General features: G+C 48.4%; 1 protein-coding gene across 2 annotated transcripts in view; it reads right to left on the reverse strand.

Moving 5' to 3' along the window:
* Window positions 1–951: 951 nt before the first annotated feature.
* The window catches only part of ADAP1 (ArfGAP with dual PH domains 1), a 63106-nt gene continuing 39680 nt past the window's right edge, over window positions 952–24377 (reverse strand). For both annotated transcript variants that reach the window (XM_087731314.1, XM_087731313.1), the window contains exons 5-11: window positions 14049–14161; window positions 11824–11970; window positions 6358–6441; window positions 3923–3985; window positions 3426–3497; window positions 2750–2978; window positions 952–2345 (exon numbers count right to left, since the gene is read on the reverse strand). In XM_087731314.1, coding sequence (XP_087587440.1) covers window positions 2317–2345; window positions 2750–2978; window positions 3426–3497; window positions 3923–3985; window positions 6358–6441; window positions 11824–11970; window positions 14049–14161 — 737 coding nt within the window. In that variant the 3' untranslated portion in view covers window positions 952–2316. The remainder of the gene's footprint in view (window positions 2346–2749; window positions 2979–3425; window positions 3498–3922; window positions 3986–6357; window positions 6442–11823; window positions 11971–14048; window positions 14162–24377) is intronic.

The raw sequence follows: 24377 nt of genomic DNA on the forward strand, positions 1-24377 counted from the left end.
GTGTATATAATAATTTAAATAATTATGGCATATAATTTATAATATTAATTATATTAGTCTTAATTATACATGCATACAAACAATCTTTACAGCTAGCTATAAACACAAACAACTAGCCTGTCCTCTCCCTGCTTCTGACGTGCCTGGGGTTTTAAGTGAGTGAGTGACAGTGTGTAAAATACATATTTATAAATACATTTAATATAAATGAAATAGCTATCTCTCTCTACAGTTACGCATACACATATGCATGTGGATATATGTATGTTTATATGCAATATATTTCTCTTTAATATATTTATAAATTATATACTTTGCACATATAAAAAGCATGCACATGTGTATATTTATAATATAATTATTTTATAAATTTGCAATTATAAAAATGTTTCTATAGATATACAGACACATGTATGAAATACATTTAGCTTATATATTTGTAAATTAAATGTATATATCTAAGGATAGCTTCATATATACATGGTTGTGTTCATACACACTATTCGGCTCATATACACACATAAAAGTATTATATATTACGCCATATCTACTCTGCAGTTTATAGTTGTGTCTGTGAATATTCAACTCATAGAATTTATTTCTATATTCCTAAGAAATAGGTATCTTTTGTGTATGTATGTGCATACATAGATATAAAATGAGTTGTATATATAAAATATATACAAGGTACACTATATAATACACACATATACACAAATAAGTATAATATATATTATGTTATACATAAATATGTGTGTGTAGTTTACACGCACTACAGTTACCTGGTATACGCACGTGTGCAGCTGCCCCCCGCCCTCGCACCGAGCAGCGGGTGGGTCTGTGGGTGTCCCGCACCCCCAGGGCTCTGCCGCCACCCTCACCTACTTGTTTTCAGTTGTTGCTTTTTTAACCCCATCTCGCCCCCTCGCCCCAGCACGACACAGCCACGGCTCTGACATAATAATTTATTGGTTCAAATGACATTTAGTACCACAGTTGTCTTACCAGTGACGGAACGAATGCATACAGCTGATGAGATGCTCTCATTTACACACACCAACGTAAGAAACGCGTCGAACGGGTCAGGGTCTGGGGCTGATACTTCAGTGGACATCGGAAATGTCATTTTTGGGTAAAAATCCAGCACGTGGTGTGCAGGTCCCAGCCCGCCCCAACCGCGGGAATTACAGTGCTCAACACAGCGCTGAAACGTCACTTCAAGCAGCTTTTTTTTTTTTTTTTTGGCAGGAAAAAAAAATCAACAAAAAAAATTAAGAGAATTACTGAAAAAAAAAAAAAAGTGCAACCACCAGTTTGGAGAAGCAACATGCCGTCGGCTGGAGGGACGCGCCTGCCGGGGGGAGCCAGGATGGGCTTTCATGGTGCCTGTCTACAAAACTGCACTCAAAGCACAACCCCCCCACCCACACCGGGCTCCTGAAATGGGGTGACCCCCCGAACCATGGAACAGGAACCTGGGGAGCACAGGGACAGTGGGGCAGTGAGGGGGGCTTGGGCCCTGAGCCCAAAAGTTTTGCTCCCCTGGCATCGCCTTGTGGCTCAGTGTCCCTCTTCCCCTTGCAGGGCCCCAGGGCTGGGGGGGCAATGCTGCCTCGCCTGCACTGAGCACCCCTTCTCCATGCCTTCATTAAGCAGATAATGAGGCTGACAAGGCCAACGATGCCAATTTCCTCTATTTCTAAATCCCGTTTGACCCTAGCCTGGGTACAGCATCACCACCGCTCCCCAGGTGAGGTAATTTACTTCTCATTTACCCCGATGCCAATGGAGGCTCAGCCATTTCACACATCATCATTTCGGGTGTTTCCAGGTCGGTGCTTCGTGTCCCACAAGGACGTCACCGTTCAGGGACTCGCAGCCTCCCAGGGAAAGGGCTGGTGGAGAGCCAGGGCTGCGGGGATGCTCAGCTCCAGCCCACGTGGACCAGCTCATAGGGAAAAGTCCCATCTCCCCCCAAGACATGCCACCAACAGTCTTCGCCATCCCACCAAAGCTGGGTGGGACACCCCTTTCAGTGGGTGTGGGGTGACGGGGCCGCGGGGACCACCCATCCCAGCGGCACATCCCGTGGAGCGGCCACAGAGCCGAATTTCAGGTTGGATCAGCATCTTCTCCGACATTTCGCTGCCGCCCTTCTTGGTTTCCGACATGATCAAGTGAATGATGAGGGGAAAGGGAAATAGTATTACTATTATTACTGTTATTATTACTATTCATTATTTTTAACATTTCAAATAAAACCATGTTGTGTTGTAAACAGAAGCTCACTCCTCAGGTCTGCCCAGCCAGTCCCAGCTAAGGTTTATGTTTGAAATGGGCTTCCACTGAAAGAAAAAAACAGAGAAAATAAAGTTAAAACCAGGAGAAGCACTGGCAGGTGGCGCCAGCCTGGCGCAAGCCCACCCTGCAGGTCGTCCTTGTCTTGCCGATGCTCCTTGGCTCCGATTCTCCTTATAAATGGGTGTCCGATCATCCTTATGGCACTGTGGACATCACACCAGAGGTGACGAAGAGAGAAGGATACCATCCTCCTCCTCCTAATGTGAGTCCCTCTCTGCTTGGATAGCCTTCGCATCCTCCCCCGGGCGGGGAAGGGCTGCCCCACTCAAGCTGCGCAGGAGGGAGCAATGCCGCTGCATCCCCAATCCTTCTCCCATCCATCCCATCCTCTAACGCGCAGGAAATAAATGGGCCGAGGCTGACCTCCAGCCCTCACCAGCAAACACACCTGCGTATTCCTGAGGCAGCATCGGCCGGCTTATAACTTTCTGAAAAGTTGTAATCCACTCCAGCTGGTCGTCCTCCGTCTCGCAGGCAAAGAGGAATTTCCGATCCGGGGTGACAATGGTTATCCCGTGCTGCCAGTGGTTTCCCTGCGTGGATGGCGGGAGCCCTTCCAAGACCTTGTAGCTGTTTTCCTTGCTTCCAATAAAAACTTCCCCTCTAGCAAAGGCATCCTGGGAGACAGAGGAGCGGTCAGGCAGGCATGACTGTGAAGGGGAGCTCTGCGTCCCGGGCAGCCAGGACACGGCTCACCCTGCACCAGCCCAAAGCCCCATCAGCAAAGTGCAGCAGCCAAACACCGAAAGCACCAGCCACCCCACGAAGCCTCACTCCAGCTCCTCACAGGGGCATCCATGATACAGGACCAACACCAGGGATCCAAAATTCAGCTGCAGAAAAATCAGGGTTTCCAAAGCATTTTTGGTGAATATCTGTGCATGGGGCTACTGCATGCTGGACATCAGGCAGATCCACCTAGCAGTGACGGCTCAGTGCCCTCTTGGCGCTCCCACCCAGCCTGAGTTTCACTGATGATGACGATGATGATGATGATGATTATTATTATTATTATTATTATTACAGATAATTCCCAACAGACAGCCCAGGCACCTTCATCTTACCAGGGGATCTTTGAAATACATGAGTCGTCGGTCATCCATGGTGAACCATCGCTTCTTGAATCCCTCTGTTTGCTGAAGAGTCAAAAAATGCTGGATTACACACAAAAGCAGCACAGCTCCTTGCTTACCGGGCATGACCCAGGAGCATCAAGGCACTCGGAGGAACCCAATGGGCTAGGGGAGTTGGGGACAGGTGACTTCTGGGCCACTGTGACTTCTGGGCCACCGTGAGCCACCACAGCCAGGCTCTGGGCCAGCTATACCAGGTGGGCTTGCGGGAATAGGCAGTGAGGGGGGAGATGGGGTGACTGGTCTGTGAAGTGGTTCTGGATTTTTTAATGTTTGCGTCCAGGTGGGGAATGTGTATTAATGCGTTCACAGCATTAAGGCTTTGCCTCCCTGGCAAAGGTGGGTTTGTGCCACCAGTGGACCCTTCTCAGCCCCATACAGAGCAAGACTCGTGTTCAGAGGGACTGCAGAAACATTTTATATCCTACCTTTGGCCCTGTTTTCTCCATGTACCCTTCCTTCAGGTAGTTTCTAGAAAGCTTTGGCACCAGCTGGAGCAACCAAAGAGGAGAGAAAAAGAGAGCAGCGTCAGATGGAGGGAGCTGGCCTGGGGGGCCACTTGGAAGGAAAGCCCATGCTGCGCTTGCCCCCGGCCCCAAGCCCACCCAAGACAGCTCTGACTGAATGCTTCTGTCCCACTTCTCCAAAGCCCTCAGAAGAGGCAGGTACAGAAACACAAAGCATCTTTGAGCACTTTGCCAGCAAAGCAACCAGGCTCCAGGAGAAGCCCCCAGGCCAAATCCCACTTCACCAGTCAGCTCTGGTGATGCATCTCCTCTCCCAGATGCAGGGGAGCTCCTCACGCAAGCCCCAAAGTATAATTTGCCTTCAAAACCCCATTAATGTGCACTGCCTGTGCACTCCCCCTTCCTGCAGATATTGCTGACAACAGCTACCAGCGCCAGAGATATTTTTAACGCTGCTTAGTGAAGACAAGCCTGTAGCTGTGAGATCTTTGCAGATGCCTCTAAAAGCCTTAAGAAAGGTATCGAGTCTCACCAAAAACTGGGCCGACGAGCCTGGCCACACACCGCTCTGCTTCCCCGCCCCTGCTCCTGCCTTTCATTTAAACAGGTTATTAACGGCTCTGCTTGCCAAACCGCACGCCCGCAACATCTAACCCTGCCCAACAGCAGCTCTGCTCGAGCAGGCGTGTGCTTGTAGGACAAAGACACCCCAAAATACAACAGCCCAAAGAATCACACAGCTGGGAGCATCTTCATCTTGGATGCTTTGTCGCGGGCAGCAAAGGACTCTGCAGCACTTGTAGCATTTGGCTCCCGGGACAGGGCTGAGGACACTTTGCTAAGCAATGAGCTCATCACCCTCGGCTCAGAGAGGTTCCTCCACCCTGGAGATGGGTCCCTGAAGCATCCTTCGGAGAGCCTCCTTCCCTGGGAGCTGCAGAGGCAGCCCGGGCATCCTTAGGGTGGTGTGAGCAATTTATACCTCTCTACTGCATTTAGCCTTGCTCCTGTTTAAATTTAACACCTTTTCATCTCTCTAGCAGGGAAAAGAAACCATGAATTAGATACAAATGATGGCAACATCCAGGACTGAGCTACCTCGCATACATAACGCAACCTTTGCAGAGTTGTCCCTAAGCTGAACGCTCCGAGGGGTTGTGCTTGTAAATTAAACCTAGCTAAACGTTACACTCTTTTTTCCCCCAAAGAATAATTGATGAGAAGGGGATGATTAGTAAAAATATAATAGCTTATCTCCCATCAACACTGTCAGAGGGTGAGCATATAAACCCTCTCACCAACTGCTGGCAAATGGCAACTCTATTAAGGTCTGTGGGGGTTTTTTGGGGTGATTTGATTCAGATGTGCCAACCAACTTTAACAGAAGTAGAGGATGTGGAGAGGGGGAGAAGTGATTAAGGAAAGTATACGCTGCACGCGACTGTACTATACCCGGCTAATGAGGCTCTTTGTACAGTTTTTCATATTTGCCCAGTTTAACTTTTTATCAGAAAATGGTCTGAAGTCCCTTGTGCCAGGGATCACCAGCCGTGGGACCATTCTTCTTTCTCCTCCCCTCATTATCCCCACGGATTAGGATGATCTGGGGTAGGTGATGTCTTACATGGGTCCGGCAGGAAGGCTTTGGCTCCGGTGGGTCCCTGGGGTGCACGGGCAGCTGCGGGACAGAGCCACCCTGCAGCCCAGAGCCAGCCCCCGACCACCACTGGACCCCTCCCAGGCAATTAACAGAAGGCAGGTAATGCAATTAGATTTCAAAATCTAGGAAGTCAAGGAGGTAACAGAGTAACCAACAACAACGAAAAGTCCAGAGCCAGTAACGTTACACAGCAATTGCAATACAAGGCACTTACAGTCAGCTTGCACTAATACAGACTCTAGTATTATATTAGCAAAAGATAATGCAATTAGCAGTCCCGGCTCCCGGAAAATACAAGACAGAGATTTGTAAGACAGGCTGCATTGACCTGCACACAAGAACTCATCCCAGGGGCTTGGATACAGCGCTTGACACTCTTTTGCCTTCATCTTTTCTACCTTTCAGCCTTTGTTTCAGCTTTTAATATTATAGCGACAATATTTGAGGAAGACACTTCGGGCTTCTGTACGCTTGACAGCGCTGGAGTTACTCATACGCACGACTCACGTTTTGAGCGTGAACAGGCGTGTGTGCACAGGCACGCACACGGTTTCCAAGGCTGGATGCTGGTAACGAGTGCCGCACGTGGGCTCTACAGCCCACCACAATCATTTCAGCCCAGCAATTGTAAAATGCTCTGAAGGATGGAGCACTCTCCAAGCCTTCCAGCTTGGTAACTAGATGCTAAAAATGAGCAAGAGGGAAAAAAAAAAAAAATAACCACAGGAAAACTCACATCAACGTCGCTGGCTCCAGGGAATGCCACTTGTAAGTAATGAAAACGTGCTGCCCGGATGGCATTGAACCAATCCACTATTTCCTAACAACGAGAAAGAAAAGTATAGTGAGTAACACAGTCTGCACATAAAATAACGTGATCCTGCTGCATTTCATCTGTCCCATCACTTTGTCCCAAGTGACAGAGCACAGTTTAGCAGCATTCCTAAAAAAAAATAAAATACAGACATAAAAGAGGGCAGTGAACGGGTGAAGGATGGGGAACATCCAGCTGCTGTCCCAGGCTTCAAGACGCGCACAGAGCTCTGCAGCCCACAGTGAGCACCAAGGGGCTTTCTGCAAAGGGAAGGGTTTAAGCATGTCTCTGAACTGGCAAAACCAGCATCAAATGAGCATTTGAGATACCGAGCCCAGCATTGAGTTTGACCCTATAAACACTGCTCGGCTCATGCTGGCTGGGTGCAGCCTGCCCACCACCACCCCCTGCCCGCTCGGTCCCTCCAGCAGCCACAAGCTGACTGTGGGCAGGACATGTGAGGAACACTCGAATCCCACATAAATTTTGAGGCCTTAGCAACATATTTCAGTGTTTTGCTAAAAGAGCGGTCAAATATCTGTTTATCTTTGTACTCCAGTCTATCAGTCATACCCACGAGTCCTCTAGAGACAAGCACAGTGATACTGAAGTCCCAGTTCAATTCCCAGATGCTGTGGCACTTCTACCTTTCCTTGGCAGAAATCTCGCTGTTTTTTTTGGTGGGGATTTTTCCCTCTGAAATAGTTGTTTTACAACTCACTTGTTTTCAAACTCATCTATTCCTTTATCTCTGGTAAGACCCACAGAGCTTGGCCTGCACTGAATGCCTTTTTGAAGGTTTCACTCAGAAATGCCACATTAATTTTAAGTGATCCGCACAGGGAGCTCTCAAATAACTGCCTGGTAGTCTAAAGGTATGGGCAAAGAAAAGGCATGTTGGAAGGGAGACGTAACAGCTGCCCACACCGGGATGCTGAACTATTCAGCTGTCATTAACACACGTGGAGCTTCACGCATCAGGGACAGGTTCACTGAGCCAGACTTGATCCTAAAAGAAACACTGCCAAGCTTTCAGGTGAGGTTGCTGTAGCATAGGAAAGACCATATCAAAGCAGAAGTCAGTCTTCAGTAATATTTAAACTTTTTTATGCTTTAAAAATGATTGGGGGGAAAAAATGGCTCTTATTTGTAATTTTGCTAGATCTCAGTTTTAAGGAGTGAAATTTGAGGTATCTCAAAAATGGTCTAACGTGGCAAATAGCCACCCTCTAAAAGTTCAAACACTTTGGCTTGTTAATCTACTTCAAGTTGAAGGGGAAAAAAAAAAAGAAAACCAACACAACAGGACATACACAAACAATGTTTTGGAAAACTCTGACCTACTTGTCTGAGGTTTTACTTACTTATCACTTGCTTTCCTACCCTAAGCAGCTAAGCAGACCCCAGACAGCAGCACAAAGAGGATCAGCAAGAGGAATTGTCTCCTGAAGTTAATGATGACCAAACCAGGCTGGAAGTAATGAAAATAAGCTGTAAGGTTAAAATGTTGATATTTCACACAGTCACCAACTGGATGGCTATATATATCTGCACATCTCCTCTGCAATCGTGATGCGAGATAGGGTTTCACCCTGCAGAAAAGCTGAAACTCTCACTGACTTCCAACAGCCTCGGAGTATTGGTCGTACATCGCTGGAGGAAGGGGCACCACCACCTTTCTTTATAGAAACCTGTACCTACATATGCAAAGCCAGAAGACTCAATTGTTAAAAATTTTCTGCATGCAATTATGAACAACGCCACAGATGGAGTGAGAAGATTGTATCTGATGTATTAAAACATCAAACTGCTCAGTGTTTTCAGATGGGAAGGTGTTGTCTCATTAGCTCATTAGCAGAGATTTCTTTCACTGATTTATGTCTCAGAGCCTGCACCTTTGCAAATGGCTTTTCCAGGCTCTCAGCTCCCTCCTGGTCCGCTTGCAGTGCCACTGCAGGCTCCCCCTCCGCATCACTTCGGTGTCTCTCCAGTCTCTATCCTGCTCCAGAGCCGCCCACATTGCTGTGGCAGTCTCAAACTGACAACCCCAGATAAAAATGCAACTTCTCACCGTACCTCCTGCTTGTCAATCCCTGGGGCTCGAGGAATGAGCCCCTCCACCACAACTCCTCCTGCTGCTGATCAATCCCCTCAATGCCACCTCTTCCCATCCTGAAAGCTCCTGGCATGGCTCAGGAAAGGAGGAGCACTGGGGAAGAGTGTATTGCTAATTTGTACAAAAATCCAAAGATCTTGCTTTGCACCCTAAAAAGTGGCCTTTCCTGGAGATTCAACCCACCTCTGAGCATCCTAAGGGCGATGGTAACAGCAGGGATGGCAGCAGCACACCGCAGCTCTCCGAGCTGCTCCTGCTGTGGCTTCCAGGAGAAGTCCTGCAGAGGGAGCTTCAGCCCCAGACAGGAGCTCAGAGCAGTGGGAAATCCACTTCTGCAGCTTTCCTGCCTCCCACGCCCAGATGGAGATTTGGGGGCAGGTAAAGGCTGGCTCCAGCCTTGTGCCCATGGGAGGGACAGCCTCGGCAAGAAGCTCCAGTTCAGGTGCCTCCAGGACACGGGGCAGTCTGCACCGAGGAGTCAGCCCACGCCGAGGATCGGTCTCGAGCTCCAATGGGTGCCTCAGCTTCACCCTGGCTGGCTCAGTATGTCTGGTGGTGGGTAAGTGCTAACAAGGGACCGCAAGTTAAAATGGTCAAAGCCCAACACACATCTTGCCCTGCAGCTCCAGGCACCTGCTGTGATTAGACACCCACATCATGAAAGCACCCAGATATGCCCATTTTGAGCAGGGTGCTGGGGCTGGTTTCAGTCTCTCGTTTGCAGTCAGGACACACCGAGGAGCTGATGAAGCCACCAGGCTGAGGACACGCAGGAACTACATCTCCAGCCAAGTCGCATGATGATGTCCCACCCCATGAAGCTCTGGGGCAGCACCACAGCAACCCACTTCGTCCGACCATCTTTCAGCCCTTTGGGTGCCTTACTCCAGGGCTCTCCCAGCTGTTTTAGGGGTTGAATAAGCACACGTGGGATTATCCTATCCGAGAGAGGAGCCCACTTTCTTCTGGGGTATTGCAGCAGAAGAGCCAAGTGGAGAACAGCATGCAATGCTCTGGATTACTGCCGAGTTCCTCAGCAGAAAAAAAAAACCAAACAAATCCTGCCCTGGTGGAAGGCCAGCTAGATCGGTGACAGGATTAGGCAGGGAGGGATCAAACCCCAGAAATATGAGACAGGAGTCTAAATCAGGCTCGAGTGCTTTGGACTGGGGAGAGGCAGCACTTCTGGGGTACAAGGGGACACGCTGGGGCTGCTGGGGGAGCACAGGAGGGAGCAAAGGGCAGCGGGGGACCACAGGCGAGTCCTGGGGCTGCCTCCAGTCCCAAAGGGTGGTAGCTTATCCCAGGGGGTATGATCTTCTTGCAGCCCTCGCTCAGCCGCAATTTCAGGGACGTGGAAAGAAATTAAACCTGGGCATTATCTGATGGCACCAGAGCGTGACCTGCCAAACCACCGACACGAAGGCAGGAGCAACTGTGTGAGACCTGCGAGACTGCTCCTTCCACGAGCTCCCAGCAGAAAGCTCAACATTTTAAACCCAAAAAACAAATAACAGTAAAACCCTGACTCCATTCCTCGCAGCTGGGCTGAGTGGACCACCAAAGCCCAGCAAACCAGACATGGGCACGACAGTGGGATGCAGCTTCCACAGGAAAGAGCTTCTTCCTCTTATTTTGGTTTAAATTGCAGCCAAGGAGGTACTGGAGAGCGACCCAAGCGATACTTTTCTGTGCTAAAGCGGCACCTGGTGACAAGCGATGCCTGCTCCGCACCATGGGACTTCCACATCCCACCAGGCAGAGCGGATCGAGGGGAGGGCAAATTCGGGAGCAGCCCTGCCAGAGCAGCTCTCCGGCACCCTCAAACGCATGGAGTGAGATCCGCAATGCTGCAGGGTGTGAGAGGCCAGGCAGGCTGACCGTCTATTATGCATGTCTATTATATGCATATATGCATGTGTATGAATGCGTATTACATGCACATTTCTGTGCACATACAAAACCAGGAGATGCCACTAATTAACCCAACCTGACACGCTAATTTCCTCCTGCCAGGAGCACCTGCACTACACAGGAACAGCATCCAGCTGCTGCAGCGCAGCCCTGCCAGCACGACAGGCATCATCCAGCTCCACCACACCTGGAGCCTGAGAGGCAGCAGAGGCAAGATCAGCTTTGCTCACCTGCAAGTGAAAAATATCTTGGGGTTTGGTGGCATTATTGGCCTATACAGTCTGAAGAGGAGCGACTCTTCTATGAGCACAGACTGCTTATCACTAGCAGGACTGCCTGGCTCGCCGTGCCTGGGTGAACAGCTGGGAACAGGCAGTGCACTGAGACAATCCCGCAAATCCCCGCTGTGCCAGTCCACGAGGGATCGCCCCCAGAAAGCCTCCCTGGCAGACAGGGCGCTGAATGGGATGTAATATCAAAGGATGAAGGCACCGTGACGGCCGGAGGAAAGCAGACACAATGTGAACATGACAGCTTTAGGCTCTGATTTCGTGGCCACTCCAGGGCTGCTGCTATTTTATGGGGAGCCTCAAATATTTGGGGGAGGGAAGAAAGGAGGAAAGATATTAAAATAAGGCTGTGAGATGGTACCCACTGCAAACTCACCTGGGTCTGCTCTCTGCATGGACACCAGCCCGTGGAGACAAGACCCACAGGGCAGTGTGGTGACTGCTGCTGTTCTTCACGGTGGCCCCACAGGCTGTAACTGCTCTGACCCCCCCAGGAGGGCTGCGACCCCCCTCACTGCCCTGGCCTCCGTGTCCTGCTGTCCCCATGCAAACGACCGCCCCAGACCCATGAGCCCTCTTCTTCATACCTCCCTTCAGAGGCACAAGGGCATTGAAGCGAGGGGATTTATTTCAATACAAACACACGGATTTGCATTTTGTGAAGACAGGCAGAGAAACAACCAGTTCCTCAGTTCTCCTACAATCCAGTTCACTCCCCTTTTGTGAGTCCTTAGATCAAGTCCCCTCACCTTTCATCGCTCCGTTCACCCAGTCTCCTTCTCTGGGCACGAAGGAGGCTGCCTTAAAAATGCCTCTGCCCCTATGTCTAGTTGCAAGCAGAGGAACAGCAATTCCTTCCATTTGCATCTTGTTATTTAGAAGACACGGTTTGCAACCTTCCTGCTTGGAAGGACACGACAAACACGTTCAAAGCTGGTGGTACATCCCGTACCCTTATCCCCCCAGCAATTCCCAGCTCAGTGTGCCACAGGCTGGCTCTGAACAGCATCACCCCCCCAGGACCATAATCCCATAACCCAACCCTTCTTTTTACCGCCGCGGTCTCACCTTGCCATCTTCGTGATAGACAAAGATGTTCCTTGTGCTATTGTCCTTCAAGTAAGTGATCTGCAGTCCATGTGGGTTCCCGATTTTTGCAGGCTGGAAAGTCGCATTTAGATGTTCAATCTTCATAATTGCTTTGGGCTCTTTTGCCTGGAACACACAGCTGAGTGAGCAAACACCTGAGAATTGGCTTTCAAACCAGAAAGCAGTTCACTTGGTCAGAAAAAACTCCTGATTGAGGCCAGTAGCTAAAAAAAAAAAAAACCAACTCCCAGCCCACAAAACTGCCTGGTGATGAGACATCAGAGACTTTGCTCGGGTGGCAATGACTGCTTTCTGCCAGTCTGGTAGAACATTCTGCTCTTCTGCAAAATTCAGCAGAGTTCAAGAGGAGAAAGGTTGCAGCCCAGAAGCAAGATGAACAGGCCAGGTCTCCTGATAGGATGTTGTGCTATCAAGACAAACATCTTCACCATGCCTCCTGCCCCAGCCTCTGTTCAACTGTCTCCTGACTCCTAGATCAGCCTCTTTACCTAATGATAAGTGACCAGCATTTACACTGGGATAAGCACTATCAAAGAAAATCATTCAGCCAGACAAAATAAAATGCAGACTGCTAACTAATAGGTCAGGATGCTTTCTGCATCTCAAGCACTCACATCCAGTTCATCCTTGTGCAAGAAGCTGGAGGATTATCCCCCTTGCCAACATCAGACCTGGGTGCTAGGCTGGCAGGGGGCACCATGCCTACATCCTCACTGGTCCCATCCTTCCACATGAGCCATTGGCTTCTGACACTGCTCCTCCATTTGCCCTCCAAACTGGGAACTTTCTTTCCAGAGGGACAAATATATACCCTACAGCCCACCTCTTGGATGGGTTAGCCCAACAGTGAGCCTGGATCAGGCCCTCCCAGGCACCAATCCCACCTGCACCCTCTGTGGCAGGTCACTTGAACTTTGTAGCATGGTTCATCTTTCTACAAAACATTTCCAGAAGCTTACCACCCTTTCAGGACTGCACTGAGAAGTGAAGTAGCAAGTGTGAATAAAACATCCCCAAAATAAAGATTATGCTCTTGGTTACAGCAGTTTTAAGGCACAGCCAGAGGCCAGCAGAAGGTCATGCAGCGGTGCCGTGGTCCCCAGCACCACACGGAAGTCCCTGAGCTGGTGGAGATGCAAGCACCACTTTGGGAATTTGGGGACTTGCCGTGGACACACGGCTGCCGTGGGTGACCATGGCGGGGAAATCCCAGCAAAGAGGACATGTCTAGACAGTGCTGTTCCCACCACGGCTATGGTCAAAAACGAAGCAAGGCAGCTTTAAGCTACTGGAGAGGTCAATAACAACTGAATAGGGGCTGCTGGGACTTTCACTTCTCTCTTGGTAATGACTGGCTTTCTCCTGTCCACGAGGTGCAATTGCACCACACCAAGCTGAAGAAGACAGCACTATCAAAGCTGGCTGCCGGGTGTGGAGAAGTGAGTCTGGATGTTCCCCGTCTCTGCACGGCATGGCTCATCATGACACCACGATTGCATCAACTACTTGACAAAACTGGCTGGTGGCTCAGCCTGGGCTGCTCTCAGCTGCGATATTCAGGGGAAACTCATAGGTCAGAGAAAACACCTTGGCGTCCTCCATTACTTGGTGCAGAATAGTAGAGCGTCTATCCATTCATTACAAATGTAATTTTCATGGCAATAGCTCCATCTCTCACTTACAATAAATGAAACGTGCTTTGGGGAAAAAGACAAATGCTGCCACCGCTTGACGCCAGAACAGAAAACCAGGGGGCTCTTCCTCTGGGCTGCTTGCCATGCCATGCAAAGGAGGTTTCAGACCACTGACCACTGTGAGGTGGTGACACCTTCATCACAAGCTAGCCACAAGTATGAAGCCCATGTCAGCTGGATGATGTGGAGCCAGAGCTGAGAAAAACTCCTTCGTTGGCGGTTTAAGAAAAGTCTCATTGACACAACAGAGCAGGAATGTGTAAAATGGCCAGTTAGGGTGTCTCACCGTGACAGTGGTGGTAGACCAAGAGCAAACCCTACTAAAAACACTGGTAAGCTGTACCTGGCACCCTTGTCCTGGAGTGATCAGGGACTCAATGCTTACGAAAACTGTAAAACTATAAATAAAATGGTGGCCTAGGAATTACTTGTTCGAAGATACTTACAGTTGTGATCCCCCGTCCACATCGAACAACCCCAGGTACTCACGTCATTTTTGTTGAAGTACTTCAGTGCACCTTCCCTCTCTGATAACACGAATTTTCGGCTTAAGAATTGCCCATTGTCACGTCCTCTCTTCCACAGAAATCCTTCTCGGTACCCTGCGGCAGAAAGCAATTGCTGACAACCAGGGATAAAATGCTGTATTTAGAAAAAGAGAAAGGGTAAAGAAAAGGAAAAGAGCTTCTACTTCAACACCAAGCAGACCAAACGTGTGGCTGGATTGCTCAAGACATGAACAAAACAGGCCTTCTCCTTCAGATTTGCCCTTCTCACTCCGCTCTTGCTCTTTTCCAACAGCCTGAGCTTCACAGATGTCCCCGCTCTGACACCGCGATGTGGCAGGCAAAGGGGGATTTCCACTGCGCATCCCACGCTGCAACACCGGTGAAAACCTGAGGAGCAAGGCTGTGTCCCTGCCACGGCTCCCAGCGCCAGGGATGCTGCTCAACTTACGCACATAACTAGGACTTTCGGAGCAAGGGAAAGGCAGGTGAGATCTATCCTCCTGTGCTAATGCTGCTAAAAAAATAAAAATGGGGTGTGGGCACGCAGGGAAAGTGGTTCAGGGCGGATGGCTGTATCAGAGCAAGCCAGAAATACATTTTTCACATGGAAAAAGGGGAAAACGCTTGCAGTTCTTCCCACTGCCTTCAGGGCACTTTGGTTCAGAAAGCCAGTGAGCCAGACTCAGCACTGTCTCCCCTCGGAGCGGGTCCTTCCAGCCCCCAGGCACCGCGGCCAGGCAGCCTGGCTGGCCATGACGCGCCTCTTCTCTCTCCCTGGATGTCAGCCCCATGGGTGGATTTGCTGCTCGGGAAGAACGCTATTCAAAATACACATGCTTTATTTAAAACTCAAAAGAGCCAGAAAGAGAGAAAAAAGAATCTAAAAATCTTAGCTCCTCAAATCAGAAAAGCAATTACAGCTGATAACTGCCAGCACCTCCTGCAGCAGCCACAACACTCAACTTATTTCACAACAAGTTTAATTGTCACCCTTATTTTAAATGCTTCAAAACAAAGAAACCCCAAGAACTGTCCAATACAAGTTTTGTGGATATTAACAGAGCAGTTTGATGGTCGTCTTCCATTTATTTAAGATATAATTATACAAAAGTTCCACTGAAAAAGTGTTCCTTTTCTCTCTTAGTTTGACACTTGTTAGATTTTTGTTATTGGCTCTTGGGAGCTAGGATCTTAAAGTTAAAAATTATATGTTTTATAACAACTTTCAGCTAAGTAACTAAACTTTTTTTTAATATGCAAAGTGGCTCTGGAATCAGTGGGCAGCCTCTCCTTTGCCTGCCTGCTATGAACCCGTAGTGTGCAGAAATTGTTTATTCAACCTGCTTTTCACTTGTCCATCCTGATATAGGATTGATTTAAACCACAGATGAAAAGACGCAGAAAAATCCCTCAACCAGCTCCTCAATGCTGACTCTATAAGTACACGTGATATAAAGTGTTTCCATGCCATAAAAACCTAAAGCAAGAAAAAATGCACACAGACACACATTTAATGTTCAGAAAAGACAGGAAGAAAAGAGTGATATTGACAACGGCTAAAGATGCTAACCAAAGGGAAAGTGCCCATCTAGTTAAATGTACCTTTGCTGATAGTCAAAAATACCAGTTTTTTCTGTCTCGACTTACAAAACTCTAAGCCAAATACTTTCTCCAGATCCTCAAAGAGACCTTTACTGAACACCAGGGAAAGCCCTCGACGTCTGCCATAAATGAGTGCAATGGCAAAGCCTGTGCTGTTGCTAATGCTGAATGCTAACCACAGAGAGCATCATAAATCCGACCGACGCATCCGACGGCTGGCATGCTGGATTGCAAATGGGCTGTAACTTGACGCAGATGGAAGCAGTGGAAATATTTAAAGCTGTCAGCAGGCTTTCCTTTGTTTCTTTATTCCACACGGGGCATATGCTGCAGGGCTGTACTTTAAAATGCAGGGCCTCACCCTGCTCCCCAGAATGGGTGTGCGCTTCCACCCAAGAACCGGCATGGGGGGGGGGGTTCATTTCAGAGCCTGCAGGGATCCCCTCTCATGCGTTATTTACAGCTCACTTACACAAGAAAGTCAGCACAAGCAGAGTATGCGTCTCTCCTGCCGTGAGATCCAGCAGTCCCTGCTGCCTGCGCTCCCACGAACCTGCCGTTCCCCGTAGCCAGGCAGACCCAGCAGCAACCGAGTCCACGTCACTACCTAGAGACGCAGACAGGACAGCCCCAACCCTCAGTTATCCCACAGCCACGCACAACTGGTGATGCCACAGCAGCGTTCCACCTCCGAGCCCTCCCCATCCCTCCAGTGCAGGGCAAGTGCTCCACCCCACGCGGAGCATCGTCACCCATGTGCACCGGCAGCTGTATCCACGTACACCTGCCCAGTAACCCAGAGGACCGATACCAGATATATCAAAGGAATTACAGGTCTGAAGATCTTTCTCTGGTCCACCCATCCATCCATCCAGCTTGGAAGAGACCTCCCCAAAGCCATGAGCTAATTCAGTCCATCAATTCAATCCTATCCCAACTGCGGGCTTGCTATGCACTTTTTCTAGCGAAAAGACACAGCTAAGCTGTTGGAGGGCACTTGCAGTGTCAGAAAGAGAAGAACCCACAGGGAGCAGGATTATCCTAAGTCTGAGCAAGAGGAAGCAGCCAAGAAAGCCACTGAAACCCAGCCAAGGGCAGCCGCATCTGACAACAGCGCGGGAAAGACCCAGGCTGATGCACTCATATCACTGCCGTGGTAGGAATTAATTGCCAGGGAACTGAAGCTCTGACTGATTCAGAGTCAGATGCTGCTACCTGCCAGGCTCATATCAGCAAAAATGCTACATAACCTACAGCAGGCTGTACACGACGGAGCTGAATAGGAATAATATCTCTCTGACAGGAGACAGACAGGCAGTAGGTGATGCTCAGCTGGTACGTTCATAAAATGCAAGACTTGCTTAACGTGAGGCAGAGATGCTGCTGGGGCTCTGACGACTGGCATTTGCTGACTGCTTTCTTGAATGGCAAAACATTAAGCAGCTTGCTCTCAAAGTGTGCGGTTTAGAAACCAAGGACAGGCAGTTTCTGTTCCCAAAGGGTGCCGACTTTTAACAGCGAGCCAGTCAGAGCAACTAGACAGTACTTCACAAGCCATTTCTATTCACTCCACCAAATGGCAGAGATGGTTTCAGAGCCTCTCCACTGCCTCTCCATGGCTGACATTTGAGGAACACTAACATCTCATATGGGGCTGGAGAGAGCTGGGTTTGGAGGAAAGGATGTCGGTGTCAAATGAGAGAGAGGAGAGACAAGGCAAGGACATCTCCAAATGCAAATGCGGGGTGATGGAGAAGGAAAGCCCATCTTTTCCTTCAGAAATCCCCACCTGGGGGTTGCTCAGCTCAGCAGAGCACACTGGGCACACAGAGCTTAGCTCTCGGCAGCTCCACCTCAGAGCAGCTCAGCTCCACAAGTCTTGGCTGTGGGTCTCATCCATTCATTCATCTGGAGTGTTTCATTACGAACATCTGAATGGAGAAGGACGCCGCAGGCATTCCTTATTAAACTTGCTCCCCTCCACAACTCTTTTTTTGTCATTTTTCTTAGCATTTAAGGGATGAAGAATAAAATTACTCTGCATTTCCCCAAAGAGGATCTCAAACAATTGCAAATCTGTAAAGTCCACCTAATGCTTACCCCTGGCAGATGGGCATTGTAATGGTTAAATACGAAGAGAAGGAAGCCCAGAGAGGTTTGGTGAGCTGCCCAGGACAAGACTGTGAGCCAGTGTCAAAGTCAGGCTGGAAACCCAGCTTTCCCTGCCCTCTTACATAGGGACGTTTCATCATTTTGATCTTCTCTTTCCAACTTTTTGTGGCAAAACACAGTATCCAAATTCCACTCCAAGGAAGAATTAAAAAAACCCAACACAACACTAAGTTTTATCCCTTTCCGTAGTTCACTTGCCGGCTCTTCCCAGGCTGATCACCTCTGCAAAAGAGCTCCTGGCTGCTCTGACAAAGCCAGCTGCTAATTTCACTGTACTTCAGTACAGATTTTCATAAATCTTTTGCTGGCTTCTTTTCTTTTTCTTTCTTCCTTCCTTCCTCCAGGGCTGCGTCCTTGGGAGCTGTTCCTCTGCTCTGCCCAAACCTGCTGCCTGCACCCCTGTCAACACCGATCAGTGCAGACCACCATGAACTGGACTTGAACCCAACATGAACCCATCCAGGTTCCCCAGGCAAACAGCATGTCAGCAAGATGTGTCCTCAATGTCCTGATCTAAAGGATTCTGAAAACAGCTAGAGAAGGTGTTGAGAAACAAAACTGAAGGAGGGTGAACAGGGAACAGATCTCATACCGGAGGGCACTGGAGTCAGAGAACGAAACCATCTCTTCCTTGTCTCTGTGGGCTGCGCTACCTTAGCAACAGCTTCGTATTTAGAGGTATCCAGCCCAATTCAGATCTTCATGAAGGCTGTTCTGCTTGTGTTGAAGCAAAACGACTGCTAGCCCTACAACACTTGCTGATTGCTGGTGTCGGACCACGCAGCATCGTGTCACCAACTCGTTTGCTTCCTCTCCCAAGGTGCAGAACGAGGGATGCGGCCGCCTGTCGTCATCCCACTTGATCACCAGCACCCAACCATGACTGCAGAAAGGACTAGAGACCTGCTGGACAGCACCTACAGGCACCCTTTAGAAATATACTGCTAACACCGCTGCTGTTCAGTTGTCAAGTTTTCTGCATCACTTCAACTGCCTGCCAAGAAGAAAAACCAATTGCTTGCTTTTGTAGGCGGTTCTGCCACAAACCTGCGACACTTGCAAAAAAAACCACCAAGCAGCTGTGACAAAGTTAGCCAACCAATGTCACGTAATATAACCTGAAATTGCACAGTTGGAATGGCTATTTTTGACCCATTAACGTAGTTTCCCAGGTAAAATGAAGAACTGTCACTTCCACACTCACTTCATCACCACAGCTAAAACTCTGTGGGGGGAAGAGAACAGGGTCATCACGTTGGTTGACCAAAAAGAAGACATTGCATGGCCTTGTGTCAGCTCTGTCGAGCTGGTGGCTGGAGCTCTTCTAGGCCAGGCATCTAAAAACGGCAGGACCCATTGCGTGCTCTAGTCTAGCCCAGCTTTCTCGCCATCCGAGAGGCCACAGAAAATGCAAGGGAGAGGATTCTCTATTGAGACAATCTGACATAGACACCGCCTTTCCATCCAACTTCCGCCGGCAATTTGTTCAAGTTCCACATTTTTAAGAAGAGGGACATTGCTACTTCCCCACCTCAGACAGCCGTTATGGTGCTTAGTTAACGATGGGGTTTTTGGTCTCAGAGAATGTGGATTATAGGAAGTACCCGAAATTACTCTTTCAGTTTCAGCCTTTGTTCTCAGAGAAGGAAAAAACCCTCCTGCCAGGAGGACAATCAGACTCACCGGCTTGGAAAAAAAAAAAAAAAAAAGAGCATGGACTTTGCTTTTGCTAGTCCTAAATAAAGCATTATAAACTTGGAATTAAACCACATCTGCTCTTCAGTTTCTTTGGTGCTTTATTTTGCAATTTCACCTGGAAACAGAGGCAACAGCACTGCTTGTTTCCATGACGTTTCTAGGGCAGTGGTAAAACCAGGTCTGGACCAAGGCTTTTAGGAGAAACATGTTAGTGTATTCAAAACCAAGCACAGCAACAGAGCCAATACCATACCCGAGCCCAAATCTATCACTGTGTGATTTCTTGCCTTTTTGTCTCACTACAAGACAAAGCATGGGAGGCTGAAATAGGAGAAAAAAATGTACTTATGTATGTAATCCAAGAGCAATCACATTTTCCTAGAGTTCAGGCAGGGCATCTCCACCTACAGAAGTAGATTTTCTTTCCTCTAAGCAGTCTAAGTGCTTTGACCCCAATTCAGAGCTTTGGAGAAGATTTAAATACAACTACATCACTTTGCTGCTAAAATTGCAGGGTATATATCGCCACTTCTCTGTATGTCAGAAGCCCAGTAGTCTGCTATATTAACATTGTAAGATGTTAATTAAACCAGAATGGTAGATAGGTACTTACTGGAAACGATATGCCTGCTTTTTCCACAAGGTTAAGGAATTGCATAATTATTCGCAGCAGCTGAGAGGCAAATGCCTTGCATTTCGCATTACCACTGACACCAGTGTCACAACCTCCTTTTATAACAAAGAGCCTGAAGGGTATTTCTGCTGAAATAAACCACGGCGTCCATAGTCAGAGGGCTGGATGGAGAAGGTGACATATTCTAAGTTTTCCCTATGGACTGGACTTCGAATAATGTTGCAAAAAGAACTGTACACCTCTTGTTTGGCTGTGTCAGTGTAAATTGTTTGGTTTGATTGCTGTAAGTTGTAATATTTCTTCCTGTAGCATTCGGCTATCACGAAAGTAAGACATTTCAATGACTTCAATTTTAATTTTTTAAGCATTTGCATTCCAATCAAAAATTATTAAAAAAGGAATACTAAATTTTCTCATGGAGTGAAAACACCACTGTTTGTCCAGAGACAAACTCATCCTCCTGAAACATAAGGTGGCCCCCGTACAAGGTGTTAGGGTATGTCAGACAACTGAGAGCTTGCAGTCAAGGCTGCAACCACTCCCCTGCTTCACTGCACAGCACCAGCAGCTTGCTTTCCGCCCCCCCCCCCCCCCCCCCATCTGCAGCTGTGCTGAGGAGCTTATAACTTCCCTGAAAATAATTCTGCAGTCATCTCCGGATAAATACACTTCCTGCTGGTTACGTGTTCAGCAGTGCAGATACAGGCGTATTGGAAATGTCAGCATCCACACACAGAGGAGGCAGAGGGGACCTCGGAGGCTTGCTGATGAGATGGGCATCCTTTCGCCCAGGTGTTCTTCTGCACAGGCCAGGTGAGGAGCCACCAAGAGCTGCTACTGCTCAAGCACAGTTCAGTGCTTTGGAAATGAAAGCCTCAGCAAGGAGCAAACCAGGATGTGTTTAGTGATCCTGCAAACCAGGCTCTTTGCCCCTAGAAGGGCACCTGGGAGTTAAGCTCTTGGTGCACCTTAGGTAAGGATGGGTGCCTGGCATGTCTCACATCACACTCTCTCGCAGGCGTGAAAAGGGACTGATCTCCCTTCATCCCCCTTTAGACAACTCTTTATCCCCCTCTAAGATGCTCATCACATCTCACCCAGCCAGGCAAAGGAGCCCAAGACCTCCCACATACCCGCACCCCGAAACCAACACCGACCGTTTTCTCCTGCACACACGTTTTAGAGGCGAGAATTTCCCAGCTCTTAATCAATCAGTCCTCTCCTAATGAGCACTTAGCATGCAAATTACCTTTCCTAAAGGCCATTTTGCAGAGAAGGGTTTCCTGTTGCCATCCAGTCTGCCTCTACTGCCTTGCAGGAGCTCATAAAACAATTATTGTCCTGCTGCACTGTAGCGCCTCAGCTATGGATGCAAGCAGCTGATTAGATTGATTGCTTCCACAATACCCAATTAACCCACTCACTCTGCAAATGATTGACTTAATCAAAGGCAATTAGCGCTTGAATGGCTACATCAGACAGAAAGCCAGGATTTAGTAGATGATTGAGATAACACCTTACAGACATCTCCTTGGCCTTCTAAGGGAAAACATCGTCATTTAATGCTCAGCTCAGAGCATTAAAACCGAAAGCACCGAAACCTTAGGTCGGTGGTTTTAGGTGGCACAGACAAGACAACCAGCATAGGAACACCTACATTTCCCTTTACTGATAAAGGGAAGGACACACACGCTGCTCCTAAGGGGAACTTGAAAAGCGTCAATGTTCCCCTTTTCCCCCTCTTCCAGCTCATGCAAGACTGGGAGCACCGACCAGCTGAACAGACATCAATGACCAACTGTCACAAAATGGCAACTTTTGCCCCTGACAGCTATAGACAGTCAATCCCTGAGTGCTGGATGTACAAGGTTGTCTCCCGTTATCAATCCCCCAAGCAAAGTCAAACATGCTTTACAAAACCATCTTCAATACTGATGTCTTGCAAGTCATCTTCTCTCACAATGTAAAAAAGCCACCCAGAGAGATCACATTTGGAGGCAGTACCATGGCTCTGTAGAAATGTGCATGCCAGCGTCCTCAGCAACTGTTTTGCCTCTAGCCAAATCACCCAAAACTGGCACAGCCAAGACAAAGCCTCACCATGGGAAGGTCAAGGAGAGCACCCCATGCCCCCTAAAACAGAGGACAGAGACCATTTTAGATCATGTGTAAGACAACTTCAAGGTTGAAGCCGAGCATGGAAAACAAACTCTCCAGATCACTGCAAAATACATTGCCATATTGCTTCATCTTGAGCAACAAAGACTTTGAAATGGAAAAAGTTATTTGTTCAGCTACCTAGCTGCTGGGATCAATGCGTGAAATGGAGCCAAATACATCATCTCTGGAAAAAACATGGGGCTGAGCTTAACAACACATTGAGGTCCTGAGGTTGACAGAAAGAGGATGAGGTCTGTCCCCATATGTAGGCATGTGGTATTTAAATGCAAGGTCGGTCCCTGGGTTTCCAGTCCCTTTTAATGTCATCATGATACACTTGCATTGCTGGCTCACAGCTGAAAATCCAAATTGCTTCTAAGCAAAGCCCCAATAATAAAGCCGAAATCCATTAAGCCTGTGATGTTTGCCACTATTTAAATCTGATTAAAATCATACATGACACCACTAAGCCTAACAGTCAGAAAGCACTCCTGTCAGGTCTGATGTTTCCCTGTGTAATCCAGACCCCCCTTCTTGTCACGTACCTAATCCAGCTTCCTAAGCTGTTTTTAACTGGTTTCTTTAATCACATGTTATGATTCCCTACGGAGTAGCTCTCAGGTGACAAAGACATTAATACAGCCATTCGTACTGCCAGAAGGTATCTATCTCGGATGGGATCACGTTGCCCCTTGTGCCGACCGAGTGCAGCAGAAATGAGACACAGGAGGTGCCTCCGCAGAGCGCGGGGAAGCTGTCAGCAGAATGAAAGGTGGGAAATCAAGGCAGCAGGAGGTGACAACATCTGGGCAAGCGACTGCAAGGTAAGGTGGTGCAAAGGACACTCACCAAAGAAAAAACTCCTTTTAGTAGAGTGATTCTTGATCTCCCAGTGAGCACTCACCTCTCCTGAAAACACTGCACAGGAAAAAATATCAGGAGAAAATACCAAAATATGCAATTCCCAAGTCTTCACCTGACCGCTGCAGGCATATTAGGTTTGGTGTCCACCGTACAGAACACAGCCACATCCTCCCTTTTATCAGTTTAGCTTATAATTGACCATCGATACAGTACAACTTCCATGGTAACTTAATTATTGAGCAAGTGATTACATATTAAAGATAAGACGATAGTTGGCTGCTGCAGTGCAATTCGATTGTATCTGCTGGGAGACGATAAAACCCTCTGCTACAGAAAATGTCTTTACTGGAAGTCTTGCGCTTGCATTACTGAGAATTGAATGTGGAATCTAATTTTACTTGGAAATCAAATGCTTCCTCTTCGAGTGGCATCCCCACATGCCCACCTGGGAGCTGCTGGCTGCTCAGAGGAAAAAATCCAGTTACAGGTAAATAACCTTCAGGTTTTGATCTTTTGAAGCTGGTCTTTTATTATAAAAAAGCAGATGAAAGCTGAGAGTTTCCCAGTGTGATGCTCATCCCATTTACCAGCACTGAATGCACTCGAAGCCTGATTTAGCTGGAAAGCTGGGAGAGAAAACGTTTAAGGACAGGCACGCGGTACTAAGTCATAATAATATCTGTACAGCACTGCGGTGTCAGAAGCTGAAGTTTGAGAGCAAAACCACTCCCAAACCAGAGACCAGGATCCTCCTTGGGCAAGACACAAACACCTCAAAAAGTCCTCGCTGCAGCCCCTGCAAGTTACGCGCACAAAAGCTGCACAGGAAGATGCACTGCAGCTCTCTCGCTCGGCACCTGGAGGAACTGCTGCTATCATCCCACACCCATCACCCCCTGCCCAGTGCTGCCCACACACAGAGCTGGTCCTGCCTGGACCTCTGCAGGGCGAGGGAGAACTCACCTACAGCCTCACATGCAACCACAATAACTTTTATACAGAAAGCAAAGCAGTGAGACACTAAGAGACTTGGGGATGAGGAGCCTTTACACCCTCAACATGCACCGCAGATGGGCTACGCCAACCTACGTGCTGCTGAGGCTTCAGCTCCAAACAACTGCAAAGCACCACGAACCACCTGAAGGTCTGGATTTCATACAGGCATCCTGCAGAGCCTCA

The sequence above is a fragment of the Nipponia nippon genome, unplaced genomic scaffold (genome assembly GCF_047370975.1).
Source record: "Nipponia nippon isolate SJK-2023a ecotype South Korea unplaced genomic scaffold, ASM4737097v1 scaffold_5, whole genome shotgun sequence".
In the NCBI taxonomy this organism is placed as follows: domain Eukaryota; kingdom Metazoa; phylum Chordata; class Aves; order Pelecaniformes; family Threskiornithidae; genus Nipponia; species Nipponia nippon.